This window comes from Oncorhynchus mykiss, chromosome 28 (assembly GCF_057628025.1).
Source record: "Oncorhynchus mykiss isolate SJ-2025 chromosome 28, ASM5762802v1, whole genome shotgun sequence".
Lineage (NCBI taxonomy): Eukaryota > Metazoa > Chordata > Actinopteri > Salmoniformes > Salmonidae > Oncorhynchus > Oncorhynchus mykiss.
In genome coordinates this window covers 32,514,507-32,535,771 of record NC_143049.1, presented here as the reverse complement: position 1 = coordinate 32,535,771, position 21,265 = coordinate 32,514,507, and the positions used below count along the sequence as shown (strand labels likewise).

Sequence of the window (21,265 nt, the reverse complement as noted above, 5' to 3'; positions counted from 1 at the left end):
CGCGGCTCCCGCAGCGCGACGACGCCGGCCTCGAGGACGACCCGGAGGACGAGGCGCAGGGCGATCCGGATGGAGGCGGTGAAACTCCCTTAGCATAGGAGGATCCAGTACGTCCTCCACCGGCACCCAGCATCTCTCCTCCGGACCGTACCCCTCCCAGTCCACGAGGTACTGAAGACCCCCCACCCGACGCCTCGAGTCCAGTATGGACCGAACTGCATACGCCGGCGCCCCCCCGATGTCCAGGGGGGGCGGAGGGACCTCCCGCACCTCATCTTCTTGAAGCGGACCAGCCACCACCGGCCTGAGGAGAGACACATGAAACGAGGGGTTAATACGGTAATACGGGGGGAGCTGTAACCTATAACACACCTCGTTTATTCTCCTCAGGACTTTGAATGGCCCCACAAACCGCGGACCCAGCTTCCGGCAGGGCAGGTGGAGGGGCAGGTTTCGGGTCGAGAGCCAGACCCGGTCCCCCGGTGTGTACACCGGGGCCTCGCTGCGATGGCGGTCGGCACTGGCCTTCTGCCGTGCTTCGGCCCGTTTAAGGTACCCATGGGTGGCCTCCCAGGTTTCCCTTGAGCGTTTCACCCAATCGTCCACCGCAGGAGCCTCGGTCTGGCTCTGATGCCATGGTACCAGGACCGGCTGATAGCCCAACACACATTGGAAGGGCGACAGGTTCGTAGAGGAGTGGGGGAGTGAGTTCTGGGCCATCTCCGCCCAGGGGATGTACTTCGCCCACTCCCCTGGCCGGTCCTGGCAATACGACCGCAGAAACCTACCCACATCCTGGTTCACTCTTTCCACCTGCCCATTACTCTCGGGGTGAAACCCAGAGGTCAGGCTGACCGAGACCCCCAAACGTTCCATGAATGCCTTCCACACCCTGGACGTGAACTGGGGACCCCGATCAGAAACAATATCCTCAGGCACCCCGTAGTGCCGGAAGACGTGAGTAAACAGGGCCTCCGCCGTCCGTAGGGCCGTAGGGAGACCGGGCAAAGGGAGGAGACGACAGGACTTAGAAAACCGATCCACAACGACCAGGATTGTGGTGTTGCCCTGTGACGGTGGCAGATCGGTCAAGAAGTCAACCGACAGGTGTGACCAAGGCCGCTGTGGAACGGGAAGGGGTTGTAACTTCCCTCTGGGCAGGTGCCTAGGAGCCTTGCACTGAGCGCACACTGAGCAGGAGGACACATAAACCCTCACGTCCTTGGCTAAAGTGGTCCACCAGTACTTCCCACTAAGACATCGCACCGTCCTCCCAATCCCCGGATGACCAGAGGAGGGGGATGTGTGAGCCCACCAAATTAACCTGTCTCTAACCTCCAGCGGAACATACACCCGTCCCGCTGGACATTGTGGTGGAGTGGGCTCAACACGCGATGCTCGCTCAATGTCTGCGTCCACCTCCCACCTTACAGGTGCCACTAAACAAGAAGCCGGGAGGATGGGCGCAGGATCAATGGCCCGCTCCTCCGTATCATATAGTCGGGACAGTGCGTCTGCCTTAGTGTTCTGGGAGCCTGGTCTATAGGAGATGGTAAACCTAAATCGGGTGAAAAACATGGCCCACCTTGCCTGACGAGGGTTCAGTCTCCTCGCTGCCCGAATGTACTCTAGATTACGGTGGTCAGTCCAGATGAGGAAAGGGTGCTGGGCCCCCTCAAGCCAATGTCTCCACACCTTCAGGGCTCTGACAACAGCTAGCAGCTCCCGATCCCCCACGTCATAGTTTCGCTCCGCCGGGCTGAGCTTCTGAGAAAAGAAAGCACAGGGGCGGAGCTTCGGTGGCGCACCCGAGCGCTGGGAGAGCACGGCTCCAACCCCAGCCTCGGATGCGTCCACCTCCACTATAAATGCCAAAGAGGGGTCCGGATGCGCCAGCACGGGAGCCGAGGTAAAAAGAGCCTTCAGGCGACCAAAAGCCCTGTCCGCCTCAGCCGACCACCCCAGACGCGTCGGCCCCCCCTTCAGCAGTGACGTAATGGGCGCAGCCACCTGCCCAAAACCCCGGATAAACCTCCGGTAGTAGTTGGCAAACCCTAAGAACCGCTGCACCTCCTTTACCGTGGTTGGAGTCGGCCAATTACTCACGGCTGCAATGCGGTCATCCTCCATCACCAACCCCGATGTGGAAATGCGATATCCAAGGAAGGAGACGGCCTGTTGGAAGAACGAGCATTTCTCAGCCTTGACGTACAGGTCATGCTCCAACAGTCTCCCAAGTACCCTGCGCACCAGAGACACATGCGCGGCCCGTGTAGCGGAATAGACCAGAATATCATCGATGTAAACCACCACACCCTGACCGTGCAGATCCCTGAGAATCTCATCCACAAAAGATTGGAAGACTGCTGGAGCATTCTTCAAACCGTACGGCATGACGAGGTACTCATAATGGCCGGATGTGGTACTAAACGCCGTCTTCCACTCATCTCCCTTCCGGATACGCACCAAGTTATATGCACTCCTGAGATCCAGTTTTGTGAAAAACCGTGCTCCGTGAAATGACTCAATCGCCGTGGCAATGAGAGGTAGCGGGTAACTATACCCCACCGTGATGGAATTTAGACCTCTATAGTCAATGCACGGACGCAGACCACCCTCCTTCTTCTTCACAAAAAAGAAACTCGAGGAGGCAGGTGAGATGGAGGGCTGAATGAACCCCTGCCCCAGAGATTCCGATATGTATGTCTCCATAGCCACCGTCTCCTCCTGTGACAGGGGATACACGTGACTCCTGGGAAGTGCAGCGCCTACCAGGAGATTTATCGCACAATCCCCTCGTCGATGAGGTGGTAATTGGGTCGCCTTCTTTTTACAGAAGGCGATAGCCAAATCGGCATATTCTGAGGGAATGTGCACGGTGGAGACTTGGTCTGGACTCTCCACCGTTGTAGCATCGATGGAAACTCCTACACACCTGCCTGAGCACTCCTCCGACCACCCCTGTAGAGCCCTCTGTTGCCACGAAATCCTGGGGTTGTGACGGGCCAACCAGGGGATCCCCAACACCACCGGAAACGCAGGAGAATCAATGAGGAAGAGACTAATTCTCTCCTCATGACCCTCCTGCGTAACCATATCCAGTGGAGCCGTGGCCTCCCTGACTAGCCCTGACCCTAATGGTCGGCTATCTAAGGCGTGCACTGGGAAGGGTTTATCCAGCTGAACAAGGGGAATCCCTAACCTGTTCGCTAAACCGCGGTCAATAAAATTCCCCGCCGCGCCTGAATCTACTAGCGCCTTATGCCGGGAAAGAGGGGAAAATTTAGGAAAAACAATCCATACATACACGTGACCAACAGGGGGCTCTGGGTGAGCCTGGTGCCGACTCACCTGAGGTGTCCGGGCAGTGCTCGGCCTGGCGTCTCGACTCCCGGGGGGACCCCCCCAGCACCGGTCAGCAGTGTGCCCTCTGCGACCACAGCTGGCACAGGAAAGGCCCCCTCCTCCGGTCGCCCTCGCTGAAGCACCTCCTAGCTCCATGGGTGTTGGAGTGGTGGAGCTGGGAGATGGAACTGACAGAGCCCGATCTGGACGTCCACGGGTCGCCAGCAAGTTGTCCAACCGAATGGACATGTCGATCAATTGGTCCAAGGACAGGGTGGTGTCTCTACAGGCCAGCTCCCTACGGACGTCCTCACGCAAACTACACCTATAGTGATCGATCAAGGCCCTGTCGTTCCATCCCGCGCCAGCGGCCAAGGTCCGGAACTCTAGAGCAAAGTCCTGAGCACTCCTCCTCTCCTGCCTCAGATGGAACAGCCGTTCACCCGCCGCTCGACCCTCAGGTGGGTGATCAAACACGGCCCGAAAGCGGCGGGTGAACTCTGGGTAGTGGTCCCTCGCCGAGTCAGGATCGTTCCACACCGCGTTGGCCCACTCCAGGGCTTTACCTGCGAGGCAGGAGACGAGGGCGTTCACGCTCTCACCCCCCGAAGGAGCCGGACGAACGGTCGCCAGGTATAGGTCCATCTGGAGTAAGAAACCCTGGCACCCGGCCGCCGTCCCATCATACTCCCTCGGGAGGGCGAGTCGAATTCCACTGTGCTCAGGCAATGAAGGAGAGGGTAGTGGTACTGGTTGGGGTGTAGCTGATAACGGTGTGGGAAGGCCACCTCTCTCCCATCTCTCCATCGTCGCCATCACCTGATCCATGGCGGTCCCCAGTCGGTGTAACACTGCCGTGTGGTGTTGAACTCGCTCCTCCACGGACCCTGGAAGTGCGTCCGCTCCTGCTGACTCCATAATTATACGGGTGCAGGATTCTGTGATAACATGCGTCTTGGTGAGAGGTGTAGGAGTCAGGCGCAGGAGAGCAGGGATGTCTGAGGAGCGTGTTTAATAATAGTCCAGCAATGCAAATGGCACAGAACAAAAATCCCCAAACTACGCTCTCGAATAATCGTGCAAACACACGGAGGAACTAACACAGTACCGACACTTTACATACACGTGCGTAAATGCGAAAAAAACAACAAACATCAAATACCATCGAACGCAATACACACAAGTCTAATCCTGCACGAATTACGGCAGGTAACAGCTGCCCTATATACCCACAGAAATCAAAGCAATTGAAAACCAGGTGTGAAAAGGAACACAGACAAAACAACCAGAAAAAGAAAAAGGGATCGGTAGTGGCTAGTAGACCGGCGACGCCGAGCGCCGAGCGCCGCCCGAACAGGGAGAGAAGTTACCCTCGGTAGAAGTCGTGACAGGCTCACTATATGCATTATAACTGTCTAATGGTTTTTAACACATGATTAAATAGACATAATTAAGGGATAATCAATGAAGGACTATGCTTTCTGTGGAAAATAATGCACGATTTGGAAGTTGTGCCACCACGCACAGCGCCGTGGCACTAACCTTCCATGGCGTTGCATTATTTACCAGGAAACGCATAGAGCCCTGAGTTGATTATTCTGCTTATACCACGGCTATAACACTTTCTGCTAGAAATGAAAAAGTAGCTAGCTGGCAAGTTTCCTAGATAGTTACAGTAGTTAACCTAACCAAACAGACTTGCTACAGTAGATTAGCTAAGCAAACCATCAGTCCTAGCTTGCTATTAATGAAAATCAATATTGCCAATTATGTTTTCAATTTGACTTTTGCTTTCCAAAGCAGGTTAGACCCCTGGTAGTGTCAAATAGGTAATAGTCTCCAACCATGGTCTCCATTTCCCCCCCACCATGTGCCCACTATGCCCAACATCATTTAATAGTTATTGACTCGATACCGGTACCCCCTGTATATAGCCTCGTTATTTTTTTCTTTTACTATTTTTACTTTAGTTTATTTAGTAAATATTTTTAACTTTTCTTGAACTGCATTGTCGGTTAAAGGCTTTAAAGTAAGCATTTCATGGTAAGGTCTACTACACCTGTTGTATTCAGAGCATGTGACAAATACAATTTGATTTGAACTGTAAATGAGAGGATCATGTTATGTAGAATTAAAACATGTTATATTCTGACTTAGTCTGATATACAGTATGTATTTGAAAGGATCATAAATATAACGACGAGTAAAGCAAAAGAGACACTTGAAAGACGAGACCATTATGAAATGGGTAAGTGTGGATGGTTAGAGTGAAGCCCTTTTAATCTTTTATTTATTAATCATTAAACATTGTTAGATTATTCATACCGGTGAACAATGACCACTTTTACTAAGGGACGTTCACGACATACATATTACATTATTATATACAGTGCAGTACAGTGGATCGTTATGTGTTGCCGGGGGAACGGGGAGGGAATGTGAAATTCCATTGGCTTCTTCTTCTTGTTCAGTTGTTCTATAAAAGTTGCCCATTGAGAGTTACACATTTTCACAGCTACAGTAACTTAAGGGTGAATCTACGGTAAAGCAACTCCTGTGGGGAATATGACTTGGGGCACATTGTTGATATGAGTATGCTATTATTACGCTATAAAACATTCTAAGTTAGTCGAGCAGCTCCGGGGTTCGAGAGCCAGAGGAGAGGCATGAGATCAGCGTGCATGCGTGCTGCAGACATTAAGACTGGGCAGCCATCTTGAAAATGGACTGGCCCACTTCTCCCCATTTAAGCCTCATTTTTGGTGCTTTCCCTTTTATATAAAAAAATACAAAACATAACGGCGAAAATAATTCAAGTTTCATTCCATTTTCCATTTTTGTTTTTTTTGTTTTTTTTTCTTGTCCGGCACTTAGCTACATATTGACAAAGTATACAATATTTTACAACTGAAGACTGAAATAACACTTGATTCGTCTAATCAGATATATACGGTGTAAGGCCCATATCCAATCAGAAAAGCCAACTGGAAGCTAACCAGTAGGAAGCAACACAACAAGCCTATGGTGTGAAGAAAGATGTCCGACAGCTATGCATTAACACGAGCACCCGCCCTCTGGGACAGTGGGTTCTGCTGGTTTGTCCAGCTTTATGTCAATCACTGGAAAGTGTCCAATTAAGGAAAACTTGGGGAATACATAGAAAATGGTTAAACATTATCTGCATATTCCATTCTAAATAACAAAACTGTCACATAACATCAACAAAAATGACTTTAATGCAATATAATAGACCCTCTTTCTTTCTCTCTCACATCCACACACACGATCACACAATTCCACACTATATGGAACTACAGTACGCCCTCCTTCCAACCACAATAGTGTATTCATCATGTCTCCCTAGTACAGCTCTGCTACCCAACTCGAGCCCTAAGGGCCCGGACATTATACATCGGGTTAGGAAGGGACTGTTTTTTAAATCAATAACTAGGGTATTGGCCAGGCTTGGGTATCATTTTCAAGAATTATTCAATTGATCAATAACATTTTGAAGCTGAGCCATTCACACCCTCCTGCCCTTATTCACAGTGTCTCTGTACAATCATCTCTTAACATTATAACACGGTGTCAGAAGTGCTTCAACTGGAGAGATTATTTCACACTTTTGACAGAGTTTAGAGTGATCTAAAGAAGCTACTTAACAACTCAGTCAGTCCCTCTCTCGTCTGGTGAGCAGCCAACTCAGTCAGTCCCTCTCTCGTCTGGTGAGCAGCCAACTCAGTCAGTCCCTTTCTCGTCTGGTGAGCAGCCAACTCAGTCAGTCCCTCTCTTGTCTGGTGAGCAGCCAACTCAGTCAGTCCCTCTCTTGTCTGGTGAGAAGCCAACTCAGTCAGTCCCTCTCTCGTCTGGTGAGCAGCCAACTCAGTCAGTCCCTCTCTCGTCTGGTGAGCAACCAACTCAGTCAGTCCCTCTCTCGTCTGGTGAGCAGCCAACTCAGTCAGTCCCTCTCGTCTGGTGAGCAGCCAAGCGGAGCCATTGTTATGGATACTCACACATGTAGAGAGCGTATTGGAGCAGATAAACGCAGCAGTGCAGGGATAGAGCGGGGGACAGACAGGGAGGAGAAGCTAACGGTACGGGCCAGGGAACGGTAGGGCCTGAATGTCGTGGGTATTGGAAGGGCTCAGGCTTAAATTTCATGCCCGTGCAGGGCTCTACTCCCTAGGTGCAGGGGCCTACCCTACTATACCGTCACTACGCTGCTATCCTGCTATACCATCATTAGGGGGGATCCTTTCCCCTTGTCCTATGCTGCCCTACAAAACCTTTCATCTGTTGTAAAGGCCAGGTAGGTTATCTGATTAATGTGGTATTTAGTTACCTGAAACAAGAACAAGCCAATCGATCAAAATACATCATGAAGTACCATAACGTAGTTCGTGAACTTTGTAGGGCAGTATAGATTCCATACAAACTGATCATATTACGGGTTCACTGCACTGGAGATGGCAGCCGATTTCTGCCTACTTCTTTATTACCGTACCAGCAACCACGATGAGTTAAAGGATTCGTTCCCTCTACTGAGTTTCTCTTTGTTGTTCTGAGCCTTGATTAACTGTGTTGAGTCACTCACTCTCTCTGTTCTAAAGGATACTGCCTTCAGGGTTCACATCGTCCAAACTCTCCATCCCAGGTAAGGTTGCTGCAACACGCCGAAACAGCTGGAGAGGGAGGGAGCGAGAGGGAGGGAGAGAGGGAGAGAGAGAGAGAGAGAGAGGGAGAGAAAGAGAGGGAGGGAGGAAGAGGGAGGAAGTGAAAGAGAGAGGGAGGAAGAGAGAGAGTGAGAGAGGAGGGGAAATAGTTTGAAAAAATTGAATCAAACTAACATAATAAAAAGACATACTAGAAAGAATTTCCACAATCTAAATCTTATGTTTGAGTGAGTGACATGAAGCAAATTAAGAAGCTAAAATTCTGAAATGTTGACTGTCTAATTAAGAAATGCTAAATTTATATAGCAAGAATCACCTGTTTGACATTGGTGCCTGTCTTGGCACTAGTTTCGATGAACATCACGTTCAGTTCTTTGGCTCTCTGCTCTCCCGCCTCAATAGTGATTTGCCTGTGGGAGAATCAGACCATAGCATGCATTCAAATGTTTCAAGGGAAATACTTGTTAGACATCTTAAACGGTTTATGTAGAACCAATGACGTTGAACAATTGATGCACAATTGAATCAAATCAGGTGACTCATGTTCACGCTGTAAATGCATATATAATCCATTTAAAGGGATTGAAAAAGTAGCATTAAGGCAGACAAACTACCCCTCCGGAAAGCTTATACAGGGATGCTGGCCCGTGTTGACTTCAATGCTTCCTACACTTGTGTCAAATTGGCTGAAAGTCCTTTGGGTGGTGGACCATTCTTGATACACAAAGGAAACTGTTGAGCATGAAAAACCCAGCACCGTTGCAGTTATTGACACATAAAACAAGTGCGTTTGTCACCTACTACCATACAACATTCAAAGCCACTTAAATATTTTATCTTGCCCATTCACCCTCTGAACTGCACGCATACACAATCCATGTGTCAATTGTCTCAAGGATTAAAAATCATCCTTTAACCTGTCTCCCTCCCTTCATCTACACTGATTGAAGAGGATTTAGAAAGTGACATAAATAAGGGATCATAGCTTTCATCTGGATTCACCTGGTCGGTCTATGTCATGCTAAGAGCATGGGTTCCTGATGTTTTGTACAGTCAGTGTAAATGTAATACATTTATCAGATATAAACTAGAGCAGGGATCATCAACTAGTTTCAGACAGGGATCATCAACTAGTTTCAGCCAAAGATCATCAACCAGTTTCAGACAGGGATCATCAACTAGTTTCAGACAGGGATCATCAACTAGTTTCAACCAAAGATCATAAACTAGTTTCAGACAGGGATCATCAACCAGTTTCAGACAGGGATCATCAACTAGTTTCAGACATGGATCATCAACTAGTTTCAGACAGGGATCATCAACTAGTTTCAGCCACGGATCATCAACTAGTTTCAGCCAAAGATCATCAACTAGTTTCAGACAGGGATCATCAACTAGTTTCAGCCAAAGATCATCAACTAGTTTCAGCCAAAGATCCTCAACTAGTTTCAGACAGGTATCATCAACTATTTTCAGACACAGATCATCAACTAGTTTCAGCCACGGATCATCAACCGGTTTCAGACAGGGATCATCAACTAGTTTCAGCCACGGATCATCAACTAGTTTCAGACAGGGATCATCAACTAGTTTCAGCCAAAGATCATCAACTAGTTTCTGACAGGGATCATCAACTAGTTTCAGACAGGGATCATCAACTAGTTTCAGACAGGGATCATCAACTAGTTTCAGCCAAAGATCATCAACCCGTTTCAGACAGGGATCATCAACTAGTTTCAGACAGGGATCATCAACTAGTTTCAGACAGGGATCATCAACTAGTTTCAGACAGGGATCATCAACTAGTTTCAGACAGGGATCATCAACTAGTTTCAGTCAAAGATAATCAACTAGTTTCAGACATGGATCATCAACTAATTTCAGCCAAAGATCATTAAATAGTTTCAGACAGGGATCATCAACTAGTTTCAGCCAAAGATCAACTAGTTTCAGACAGAGATCATAAACAAGTTTCAGCCAAAGATCATCAACTAGTTTCTGACAGGGATCATCAACTAGTTTCAGACAGGGATCATCAACTAGTTTCAGTCAAAGATCATCAACTAGTTTCAGACAAGGATCATCAACTAGTTTCAGACAGGGATCATCAACTAGTTTCAGACAGGGATCATCAACTAGTTTCAGACATGGATCATCAACTAGTTTCAGGCATGGATCATCAACTAGTTTCAGCCAAAGATCATCAACTAGTTTCAGCCAAAGATCATCAACTAGTTTCAGCCAAAGATCATCAACTAGTTTCAGACAGGTATCATCAACTATTTTCAGCCAAAGATCATAAACTAGTTTCAGCCACGGATCATCAACCGGTTTCAGACAGGGATCATCAACTAGTTTCAGCCACGGATCATCAACTAGTTTCAGACAGGGATCATCAACTAGTTTCAGCCAAAGATCATCAACTAGTTTCAGACATGGATCATCAACTAGTTTCAGACAGGGATCATCAACTAGTTTCAGACAGGGATCATCAACTAGTTTCAGACATGGATCATCAACTAGTTTCAGCCAAAGATCATTAACTAGTTTCAGACAGGGATCATCAACTAGTTTCAGCCACGGATCATCAACTAGTTTTAGACAGGGAACATCAACTAGTTTCAGACAGGGATCATCAACTAGTTTCAGCCAAAGATCAACTAGTTTCAGACAGAGATCATAAACAAGTTTCAGCCAAAGATCATCAACTAGTTTCTGACAGGGATCGTCAACTAGTTTCAGACAGGGATCATCAACTAGTTTCAGACAGGGATCATCAACTAGTTTCAGACATGGATCATCAACTAGTTTCAGGCACGGATCATCAACTAGTTTCAGCCAAAGATCATCAACTAGTTTCTGACAGGGATCGTCAACTAGTTTCAGACAGGGATCATCAACTAGTTTCAGACAGGGATCATCAACTAGTTTCAGTCAAAGATCATCAACTAGTTTCAGACAAGGATCATCAACTAGTTTCAGACAGGGATCATCAACTAGTTTCAGACAGGGATCATCAACTAGTTTCAGACAGGGATCATCAACTAGTTTCAGTCAAAGATCATCAACTAGTTTCAGACAAGGATCATCAACTAGTTTCAGACAGGGATCATCAACTAGTTTCAGACAGGGATCATCAACTAGTTTCAGACATGGATCATCAACTAGTTTCAGGCATGGATCATCAACTAGTTTCAGCCAAAGATCATCAACTAGTTTCAGACATGGATCATCAACTAGTTTCAGACAGGGATCATCAACTAGTTTCAGCCAAAGATCATCAACTAGTTTCAGACATGGATCATCAACTAGTTTCAGACAGGGATCATCAACTAGTTTCAGACAGGGATCATCAACTAGTTTCAGACATGGATCATCAACTAGTTTCAGACAGGGATCATCAACTAGTTTCAGACATGGATCCTCAACTAGTTTCAGGCATGGATCATCAACTAGTTTCAGCCAAAGATCATCAACTAGTTTCAGACATGGATCATCAACTAGTTTCAGACAGGGATCATCAACTAGTTTCAGACAGGGATCATCAACTAGTTTCAGCCACGGATCATCAATTAGTTTCAGACACGGATCATCAACTGGTTTCAGATAGGGATCATCAACTAGTTTCAGACATGGATCATCAACTAGTTTCAGACATGGATCATCAACTAGTTTCAGCCAAAGATCATCAACTAGTTTCAGACATGGATCATCAACTAGTTTCAGACAGGGATCATCAACTAGTTTCAGACAGGGATCATCAACTATTTTCAGACAGGGATCATCAACTCGTTTCAGCCAAAGATTATCAACTAGTTTCAGACATGGATCATCAACTAGCTTCAGCCACAGATCATCAACTAGTTTCAGACAGGGATCATCAACTAGTTTCAGACATGGATCCTCAACTAGTTTCAGGCATGGATCATCAACTAGTTTCAGCCAAAGATCATCAACTAGTTTCAGACATGGATCATCAACTAGTTTCAGACAGGGATCATCAACTAGTTTCAGACAGGGATCATCAACTAGTTTCAGCCACGGATCATCAATTAGTTTCAGACACGGATCATCAACTGGTTTCAGATAGGGATCATCAACTAGTTTCAGACATGGATCATCAACTAGTTTCAGACATGGATCATCAACTAGTTTCAGCCAAAGATCATCAACTAGTTTCAGACATGGATCATCAACTAGTTTCAGACAGGGATCATCAACTAGTTTCAGACAGGGATCATCAACTATTTTCAGACAGGGATCATCAACTCGTTTCAGCCAAAGATTATCAACTAGTTTCAGACATGGATCATCAACTAGCTTCAGCCACAGATCATCAACTAGTTTCAGACAGGGATCATCAACTAGTTTCAGCCACGGAACACATTTTTTTTTGAGGATGGTCGGGGGGCCGGAACATAATTACTATAATTTGTAGAGTACAAATTGACCTCAAGAAGCCCACACAGATATAATGTTTGACTAAAACATAATCATTACAAACCTTGTTTACATTTGTATACAATCATGTGTCTTTCTAGTATGCATGGGAACACTTGGGAACAGATTTCTTAAATTAAAATAACTTGGAGCTGATTTCCTGTTGTTTTTACAGTCTTGCAGTTCTAGGGTGGCAGGTGGCCTAGTGATTAGAACATTAGGCCAGTAACCGAAATGTTGCTAGATTGAATCCCCGAGCTGACAAGGTACAAATCTGTAGTTCTGCCCCTGAACAGGCAGTTAACCCACTGTTCCTAGGACGTCATTGTAAATAACAATTTGTTCTTAACTGACTCGCCTAGTTAAATAAAGATTAAATAAATAAAAATGATGTCCAACAACTTGGGGGGCCAAATATTACCACCCGTGGGCCAAATACGGCCAGCAGGCTGCCAGTTGGGGAACCCTGAACTAGACCTACCTCTTCTCCTCCAGGTCTGTCTTGTTGCCCACTAACATGATGATGACATCACTGCCCCTCTCTGTTCGAACGTCATCAATCCACTTACAGGTCTGCTGGAACGAGTTCATGTCTGTAGAGGAAATACATCATTTACAACCTTTTTACTGTATTTTACTGTGTACACCAAAATGACAAGCCCCTATAGTACACAGTGTGTGTGTGTGTGTGTGTGTGTGTGTGTGTGTGTGTGTGTGTGTGTGTGTGTGTGTGTGTGTGTGTGTGTGTGTGTGTGTGTGTATGTGCGTGTGTGCGTGCGTGCATGTGTGTGTGTGTGTGTGGTTCTGCTTGTTGTGTGAGTTGTAATGCTCACTTGTGATGTCATACACCACCACAGCGACAGTAGAGTCCCGTATGTAGCTAGGAATCAGACTCCTGAAGCGCTCCTGGCCAGCTGTATCCCACAGCTGCAGCCTCACCTAGATAGATAGCATACACAGAGATACAGTACTGTCTAAACAACAACTCTGTATTAAGACATTTACTTAAGTTCATTTCACCAGGTAAGTTAAATGAGAATACGTTCTCATTTATGAATGCCTCGTCGATGTAATTAGTATGTAGTATGTACAAGTATGTATAGTTCAGTGGAGGCTGGTGGAAGGAGCTGTAGGAGGATGGGCTCATTGTAATGGCTGGAATGCTATTGTACTAGTTAGCCACTAAAAGTGTCGAAATAATGTAGTCTGTGTTGATCTGTGTGTTCCTTTCAGGAAACTGACTACGTTTCTTACTGTTCGGTCCTCCAGGTACATGGTCTTCGATAAGAAGTCAATCCCAATGGTTGCCTGTCAAATAAAACAACAGGAAAGTGATATTAGCAATAATAGAACAATAAAAATGTGTCCCACAGGGTACAGTGTTTCACCCTCTATAGTTTGTTATTCACAAAAGAAACTATGTATTGTGATAGATAGGAAACATAAAAAGCTATTCAGTGTTTAGGCCAAACACTGACATCTAATCAAATCTATGGTAATTAGATTTGTATTGCCCTTTGTACTTTGTACTCTAATTGATGTCCTGTAATTTGTTTGTAATTTATGTCCTGTAATTTGTTTGTACCTGAACATTAAATAAAGGAGCCAAGTTTTACCTGATATGTGTTGTCGAAGCTGTCGTACATGAACCTGGTGATCAGTGATGTTTTCCCCACTGGAAGATGAACAGAACACGAGGGTGAACATACAGTACATACATACACACAGTACATACATACATACATACATACATACATACATACATACATACATACAGTAGATACAGTACATACATACAGTACATGCAGTACATACAGTACATACATACATACATACATTCATACATACATACAGTAGATACAGTACATTCACATACATACATACATACATACATACATACATACATACATACAGTACATACATACATACATACATACATACATACATACAGTACATTCACATACATACATACATACATACGTACATACAGTAGATACAGTACATACATACATACATACATACATACATACATACATACATACAGTACATACATACATACATACATACATACATACATACATACATACGTACATGCATACAGTAGATACATACATACATACATACATACATACATACATACATACATACATACATACATACATACATACGTACATGCATACATACAGTAGATACATACATACATACATACATAGAGTGCATTCAGAAAGATTTCATACGCATTGACATGTTACGGCCTCATTTTAAAATTGATTAAATTGGGGGGATTTTCTCATCAATCTACACACAATACCCCATAACAACAAAGCAAAAACAGCTTTCGACATTTTTGCAAATGTATACAAAATAAAAAACTGAAGCGCACTGGAGCAGGTTTTCATCAAGGATCTCTCTGTACTTTGCTCGTTCATCTTTCCCTCGATCCTGACTCTTCTCCCAGTCCCTGCCGATTAAAATAATCCCCACAGCATGATCCTGCCACCTCCATGCTTCACCTAAGGGATGGTACCAGGTTTCTTCCAGACATGACACTTGGCATTCAGAACAAATAGTTCAATCTTGGTTTCATCAGACCAGAGAATCTTGTTTCTCATGGTCTGAGAGTCCTTTAGGTGCCTTTTGGCAAACTCCAAGCGGACTGTCATATGCCTTTTACTGAGGAGTGGCTTCCATCTGGCCACTCTACCATAAAGGCCTGATTGGTGGAGTGCTGCAGAGATGGTTGTCCTTCTGGAAGATTCTCCCATCTCCACAGACGAACTCTGGAGCTCAGTCAGAGTGACCATTGGGTTCTTGGTCACCTCCCTGACCAAGGCCCTTCTCCCCGATTGCTCAGTTTGGCCGGGCGGCCAGCTCTAGGAAGAGTTTGGTTCCAAACTTCTTCCATTTAAGAATGATGGAGGCCACTGTGTTCTTGTGGACCTTCAATGCTGCAGAAATGTTTTGCTACACTTCCCCAGATCTGTGCCGACACAATCCTGTCTCAGAGCTATACAGAAAATTCCTTTGACCTCATGGCTTGGTTTTTGCTCTGAAATACACTGTCAACTGTGGGACCTTATATAGACAGGTGTGAGCCTTTCCAAATCATGTCATTATGGGGTATTGTGCATAGATTGATGTTTTATGTAATACATTTTAGAATAAGGCTGTAACGTAACAAAATGTGCAAAAAGGGAAGGGGTCTGAAAACTTTCCTGATGCACTGTACATATAGTGCCTTCAGAAAGCATTCAGACCCCTTGATTTTTTAAATCAAACACATACATGCATTTATACATGCACACACACACACACACACACACACACACACACACACACACACACACACACACACACACACACACACACACACACACACACATACATACATACATACATACATACATACATACATACATACATACATACATACGTACGTACATACATACATACATACATACATACACACACACACATATGGGTAACTGCCAAAATAATTCTGGAGTCGTGTCTGAGACAGCGTTTTCCAACACCATCAACAAAACATCAAATGATGGAATTTCTTGTGGAAGACTGGTGTCGCATCCCTCCAATAGATTTCCAGACACTTGTGGAATCTATGCCAAGGTGCATTGAAGCTGTTCTGACACACCCTATTAAGACATGTTATGTTAGTGTTTCCTTTATTTTGGCAGTTACCTGTACGTACCGTGCAGAACATACATTGCCTACATTGTCTACATATACATACGTACATACATACATACATACATACATACATACATACATACATACATACAGTAAATACATAATGTTACGAAATCAATAACTAGCCTATGGACAATGTTGCACTCGCTTTGTCTAGGTGTCTTAGGCTCCTTGTAGCTAAATACATCACAGTTAGTGACCTACAGAAGGCTATGGGCAGTGGCCATTACAGGCTTGAAATCAGCACCACACCGCTACATTACCACATACCTTACAGAAAACCATTAGGGTGTTAGCTAAATACAAATGCAATAACACATGCGCACAAACACACACACACACACACACACACACACACACACACACACACACACACACACACACGTACATACAGTACACACACACACACACACACACACACAGTGCATACACACACACACGCTACATACACACACACACACACATAGCATCCATTCTATTACAAATAAACCACTAGTATTTTTCACTTCCATGATCGTACCGAAATGTGTATAGCCATTCCGACTGTCTGATGTCTGACCAGTGACCACATATTCCAAGAGGTTTATAGCGCTAAACCATTTATCGATCTAGACTCCTGAATCTGTGCCATATCAACCACGTAAACAGTCATTGTTCCCTAAATGATTGAATTATTGAATACAGCATCATGTTACGAAACGGAAAAACCATTCGTGACTATCATTATGTTACGGAACTGTGAGTCAAGTGACGGAGATTGGAGACAGTGACTGCGAGGTTTATACATTCTACAGACATCGCCAACCTGGGTGTGTCCCGAACTGACACATGGGAACTGTTGGTCTATTTATCCCTTTTAAACCTAACAAAAAATTATAGCTTGTCATGTCATATATTTTAATGTTACATTTACGCCTATAATCAACGATGGAACTGTGATAACATGTTATTATAATATTGGAACAGAACGAATCTTTCTGCCGGTCACTGCACCACATCAAAACATCCAAATTCGTATTTCACGTCGTCTACTATATTCTTTCTCTAATACCAATGATACATTCAAATAAAACATGTTTAAATAGAGAAATTGGTTTAAATGAAATATTAACATCTGGAAAACCGGGAAGATAGATTTATTTCATGACGTTTTAGATCACAATGGATGACTAATCAAATTTTCTACAAAAACAAAATCGTGACAGGAACCGGTGAATTGGTTGATTGAGCTAACATATTACACAACCTCTCAAAACATTTACAAAATAGTGGAAACTTTCAAATAGACCAAATAACACAGTTATGGCCTTCAGGATGCATTAGCGTGTTTGGCAACTGATAACCAAGCAAGCCTCCAAGCCAAGGCTCTCCAAAATGCTCGACTCACCGCTCTGTTCTCCTAAAAAGACGAGTTTAAATTTCCTCAGAGGGTTCCCCAAGTCTCCTCCGGCGGACATGGTTACAGCGATAAAGCTCTATCGGATTATAATACAGGTTTTCTGATCCAGAGGCGTTGTTTCTTTCACTATCGGTGTGTTGGGATCCTCCTCTGCTCATATGATGATGGGAATGCAGCTCAGCATCGTCCTGTCAATTTAGGATGCGTGTGCGCCTGTGCGCGACCTCACCTTATTCGTTCTCTCACCTTCTGAAATATTATGGCATTTTCTAACGTTATTCCTTACATTTACACAGTGTATACATTTTCAGAAAAGTAAGTAACGTAATGCAATAGCTGTGTTTTCGGGTTAGTTTTATTTCCAAACACATTGTATTATAAACAATTTGTTATGGTAATATGACATTCACATTCATTCACAAATAGTGTCATTGATACAAATCCTCATAAAATTAAAAACATGCGAATACCGTACAATAAACCCGTAGCATATAGCGTTTTTCATGATAAACAAACCGAAAACATCCCTTTATCAAAACCATATGAAGTGATCAAAAGTCCCTTCAAAATGGAAGAAAGTGCTATGTTCATTTGTATTATAGTTCAAAATAAAATCTTCAATGTTGATACTACGTAATATATAATATGGTCATTTACCAGGCACTTTTATCCAAAGTGACTAACAGAGCTGTCATTGACAGTGGCACATATTCAGCTAAATTGGCCAATGCGGGAATTGAACCTGCAACCATAGTGTTTCCAGTATTGTGATCTAACTTGAGCTGAAGGAACCAATGGCCTTGACCCTGTCAGGCTCAGTGCCTTCCTCTTACTCCGGCCTCCCAGGCTCCTTCTCAATACTCAGGCTAGGCCTGTGATGGCTGTAATCTCCAGCCAGCCAGGAATAAGAGCACTGACCCAAGGCACTTATAACCCACCTGTAGCCCAATAACCCGAAAGGTTGCTGGTTCGAATCCCCAAAACTGACTAGGATAAACATCTGCCGATGGGACCTTTAACAAGGCACTTAACCCGAACCGCTCCTGTAAGTTGCTCTGGATACGAGCATCTGCTAAATTGCTAAAATGTGTAAATAAAACGTTCACAAAATAACAAGGACAACAATACTTTGTTCATGGTGACCCCTAATTTACAAGCACATCAAGTGCATCTGCACCTGATCCAAAGGATGTTGTTTGTTGTAGTAGTAACCGCAGGCGCTCAGTTTATTCCCACAGGCCTGCTTCCACCAGACACAGGAGTAGTCAATGGCCAGCTTAAACACAGTAAGGGCTGGCAGCCAGGCTGTAGTATATATGAAATGTACGGGTTGAAACATATTTGGAATCGATACTGAACAAAAATATAAATGCAACATGCAACAATTTCAAAGATTTTACAAAGTTACAGTTCATATAAGGAAATAGGTCAATTTAAATAAATTCATTAGGCCCTAATCTATGGATTTCACATGACTGGGCAGGGGTGCAGCAATGGGTGGGCCTTGGAGGGCATAGGCCCACCCACTTGGGAGCCAGGTCCAGCCAAATCTAATGAATTTTTCCCCACAAAAAGGCTTTATTACAGACATAAATACTCCCCACCTGTCAGGTGGATGGATTATCTTGGCAAAGGAGAAATGCTCATTAACAGGGATCTAAACAAATGTGTGAACAAAATTTGAGAGAACGTTTCTGGGATTTTTTTTTCTCAGCTCATGAAACATGGGACCAACACTTTACATGTTTTGTTTTAATTTTTGTTCAGTGTAGATGGGGTTGTGGGATGAATACAGTGAAGACCATGAGGATCATGGAGGGCAGGAGATGGGGGTTGCTCTTAGCAGAGGAACCTGGATGGGCAGTGCCCATACCCATGACAGCATTATATGGGGATGCTGTCATTATATTATAATATATTATAATAATAATCTCTAATAATAATCTCTAAAAAATAATCTATAATAATAATCTATAATAATACAAAAATAACCTATAATAATAATAATATATAATAATAATATATAATAATAATATATAATAATAATATATAATAATAATAATAATATATAATAATAATAATAATAATATATAATATATAATAATAATATATAATAATAATATATAGTAATAATATATAGTAATAATAATAATATATAATAATAATAATAATATATAATAATAATATATAATAATAATATATAATAATAATAATAATATATAATAATAATATATAATAATAATATATAATAATAATATATAGTAATAATATATAATAATAATAATATATAATAATAATAATATATAATAATAATATATAATAATAATATATAGTAATAATATATAATAATAATAATAATAATAATATATAATAATAATATATAATAATAATATATAATAATAATATATAATAATAATATATAATAATAATATATAATAATAATATATAATAATAATATATAATAATAATAATATATAATAATAATATATAATAATAATATATAATAATAATATATAATAATAATATATAATAATAATATATAATAATAATATATAATAATAATAATATATAATAATAATATATAATAATAATATATAGTAATAATATATAATAATAATATATAATAATAATATATAATAATAATATATAATAATAATATATAATAATAATATATAATAATAATATATAATAATAATATATAATAATAATATATAATAATAATATATAATAATAATAATAATAATAATATATAATAATAATAATAATAATATATAATAATAATATACAGTAATTACAATCTCTAATAATAATATATCATAATAATAATAATCTATAATAATAATCTATAATAATAATAATAACAATCTCTAATAATAATATACAACAATAATCTCTAATAATAATAATATATAATAATAATAATAATAATCTCTAATAGTAATAATGTCGTATAATAATAATCTATAGGACTTTTGTAGCACTTTTCAAGGACCCAAAATCGCTTTACAATTGTAGAAACTTAACAGATCAAACAAGGCAACACCAGACTAGCAGCAGGGAGAAACAGAAACATGAAACAAAGAGAAGGGGGAGGTGTTTAAGCAGGGAAAAGCTTTAGGAGGGACTGAACGATGGTGATGGGCTTAGAGTCACAGATGGCTGGAGGGAGGGAGTTCCAGAGCCGTGGAGCTTGGACTTGGGAACGGCAAGGTGGCCTGCTGTGGTGGAACAGAGTGAGCGTGTGGGTTGGTAAGGGAGAAGAAGGTTGGGGAGGGGGGGGGGGGGGGGCAATGTGGAGAAGAGCTTTGTACGTCAGAAGGAGGATCTTGTAGTTAATGCGTTGAGAGACAGGGAGCCAGTGGAGATTATGGAGGATGGGGGTGATGTGCTGCCAGGACTTTGGGCTGGAGGAGTCGGGGTACAGAGTTCTGAACGATCTGGAGCTTATAGAGGGAGCTTGCGTTGATGCCGGTAGAGTAGGAGATTAATGCATGTATGAGGGTTTTAGCGGCAGGACGGGAGAGGGAGGACCTGACTTTGGAAATATTGTGGAGGTGGAACAATGAAGATTTGACAGGGGATTTGATATATTGATTTGATATACAGTATTTGACATGGAATTTGATATAGTGATATAACTCAAGGATGAACTATTCAGTACCTGGACTCTGTGAGAGTTTAGTGGGTCGGTAGTGACATT

General features: G+C 42.7%; 1 protein-coding gene across 1 annotated transcript; it reads right to left on the bottom strand.

Moving 5' to 3' along the window:
• Positions 1-5,594: 5,594 nt before the first annotated feature.
• Positions 5,595-17,826, bottom strand: LOC110508967 (ras-related protein Rab-6B). Its single transcript, XM_021589897.3, has 8 exons — positions 17,554-17,826; positions 14,075-14,133; positions 13,713-13,766; positions 13,292-13,397; positions 12,940-13,051; positions 8,335-8,428; positions 7,961-8,027; positions 5,595-6,464 (listed from the first exon to the last, which is right to left on the bottom strand). Exons 1-8 carry the CDS (start codon positions 17,621-17,623, stop codon positions 6,400-6,402), a joined length of 627 nt encoding a protein of 208 aa, XP_021445572.1. The 5' UTR covers positions 17,624-17,826; the 3' UTR covers positions 5,595-6,399.
• Positions 17,827-21,265: the final 3,439 nt, after the last annotated feature.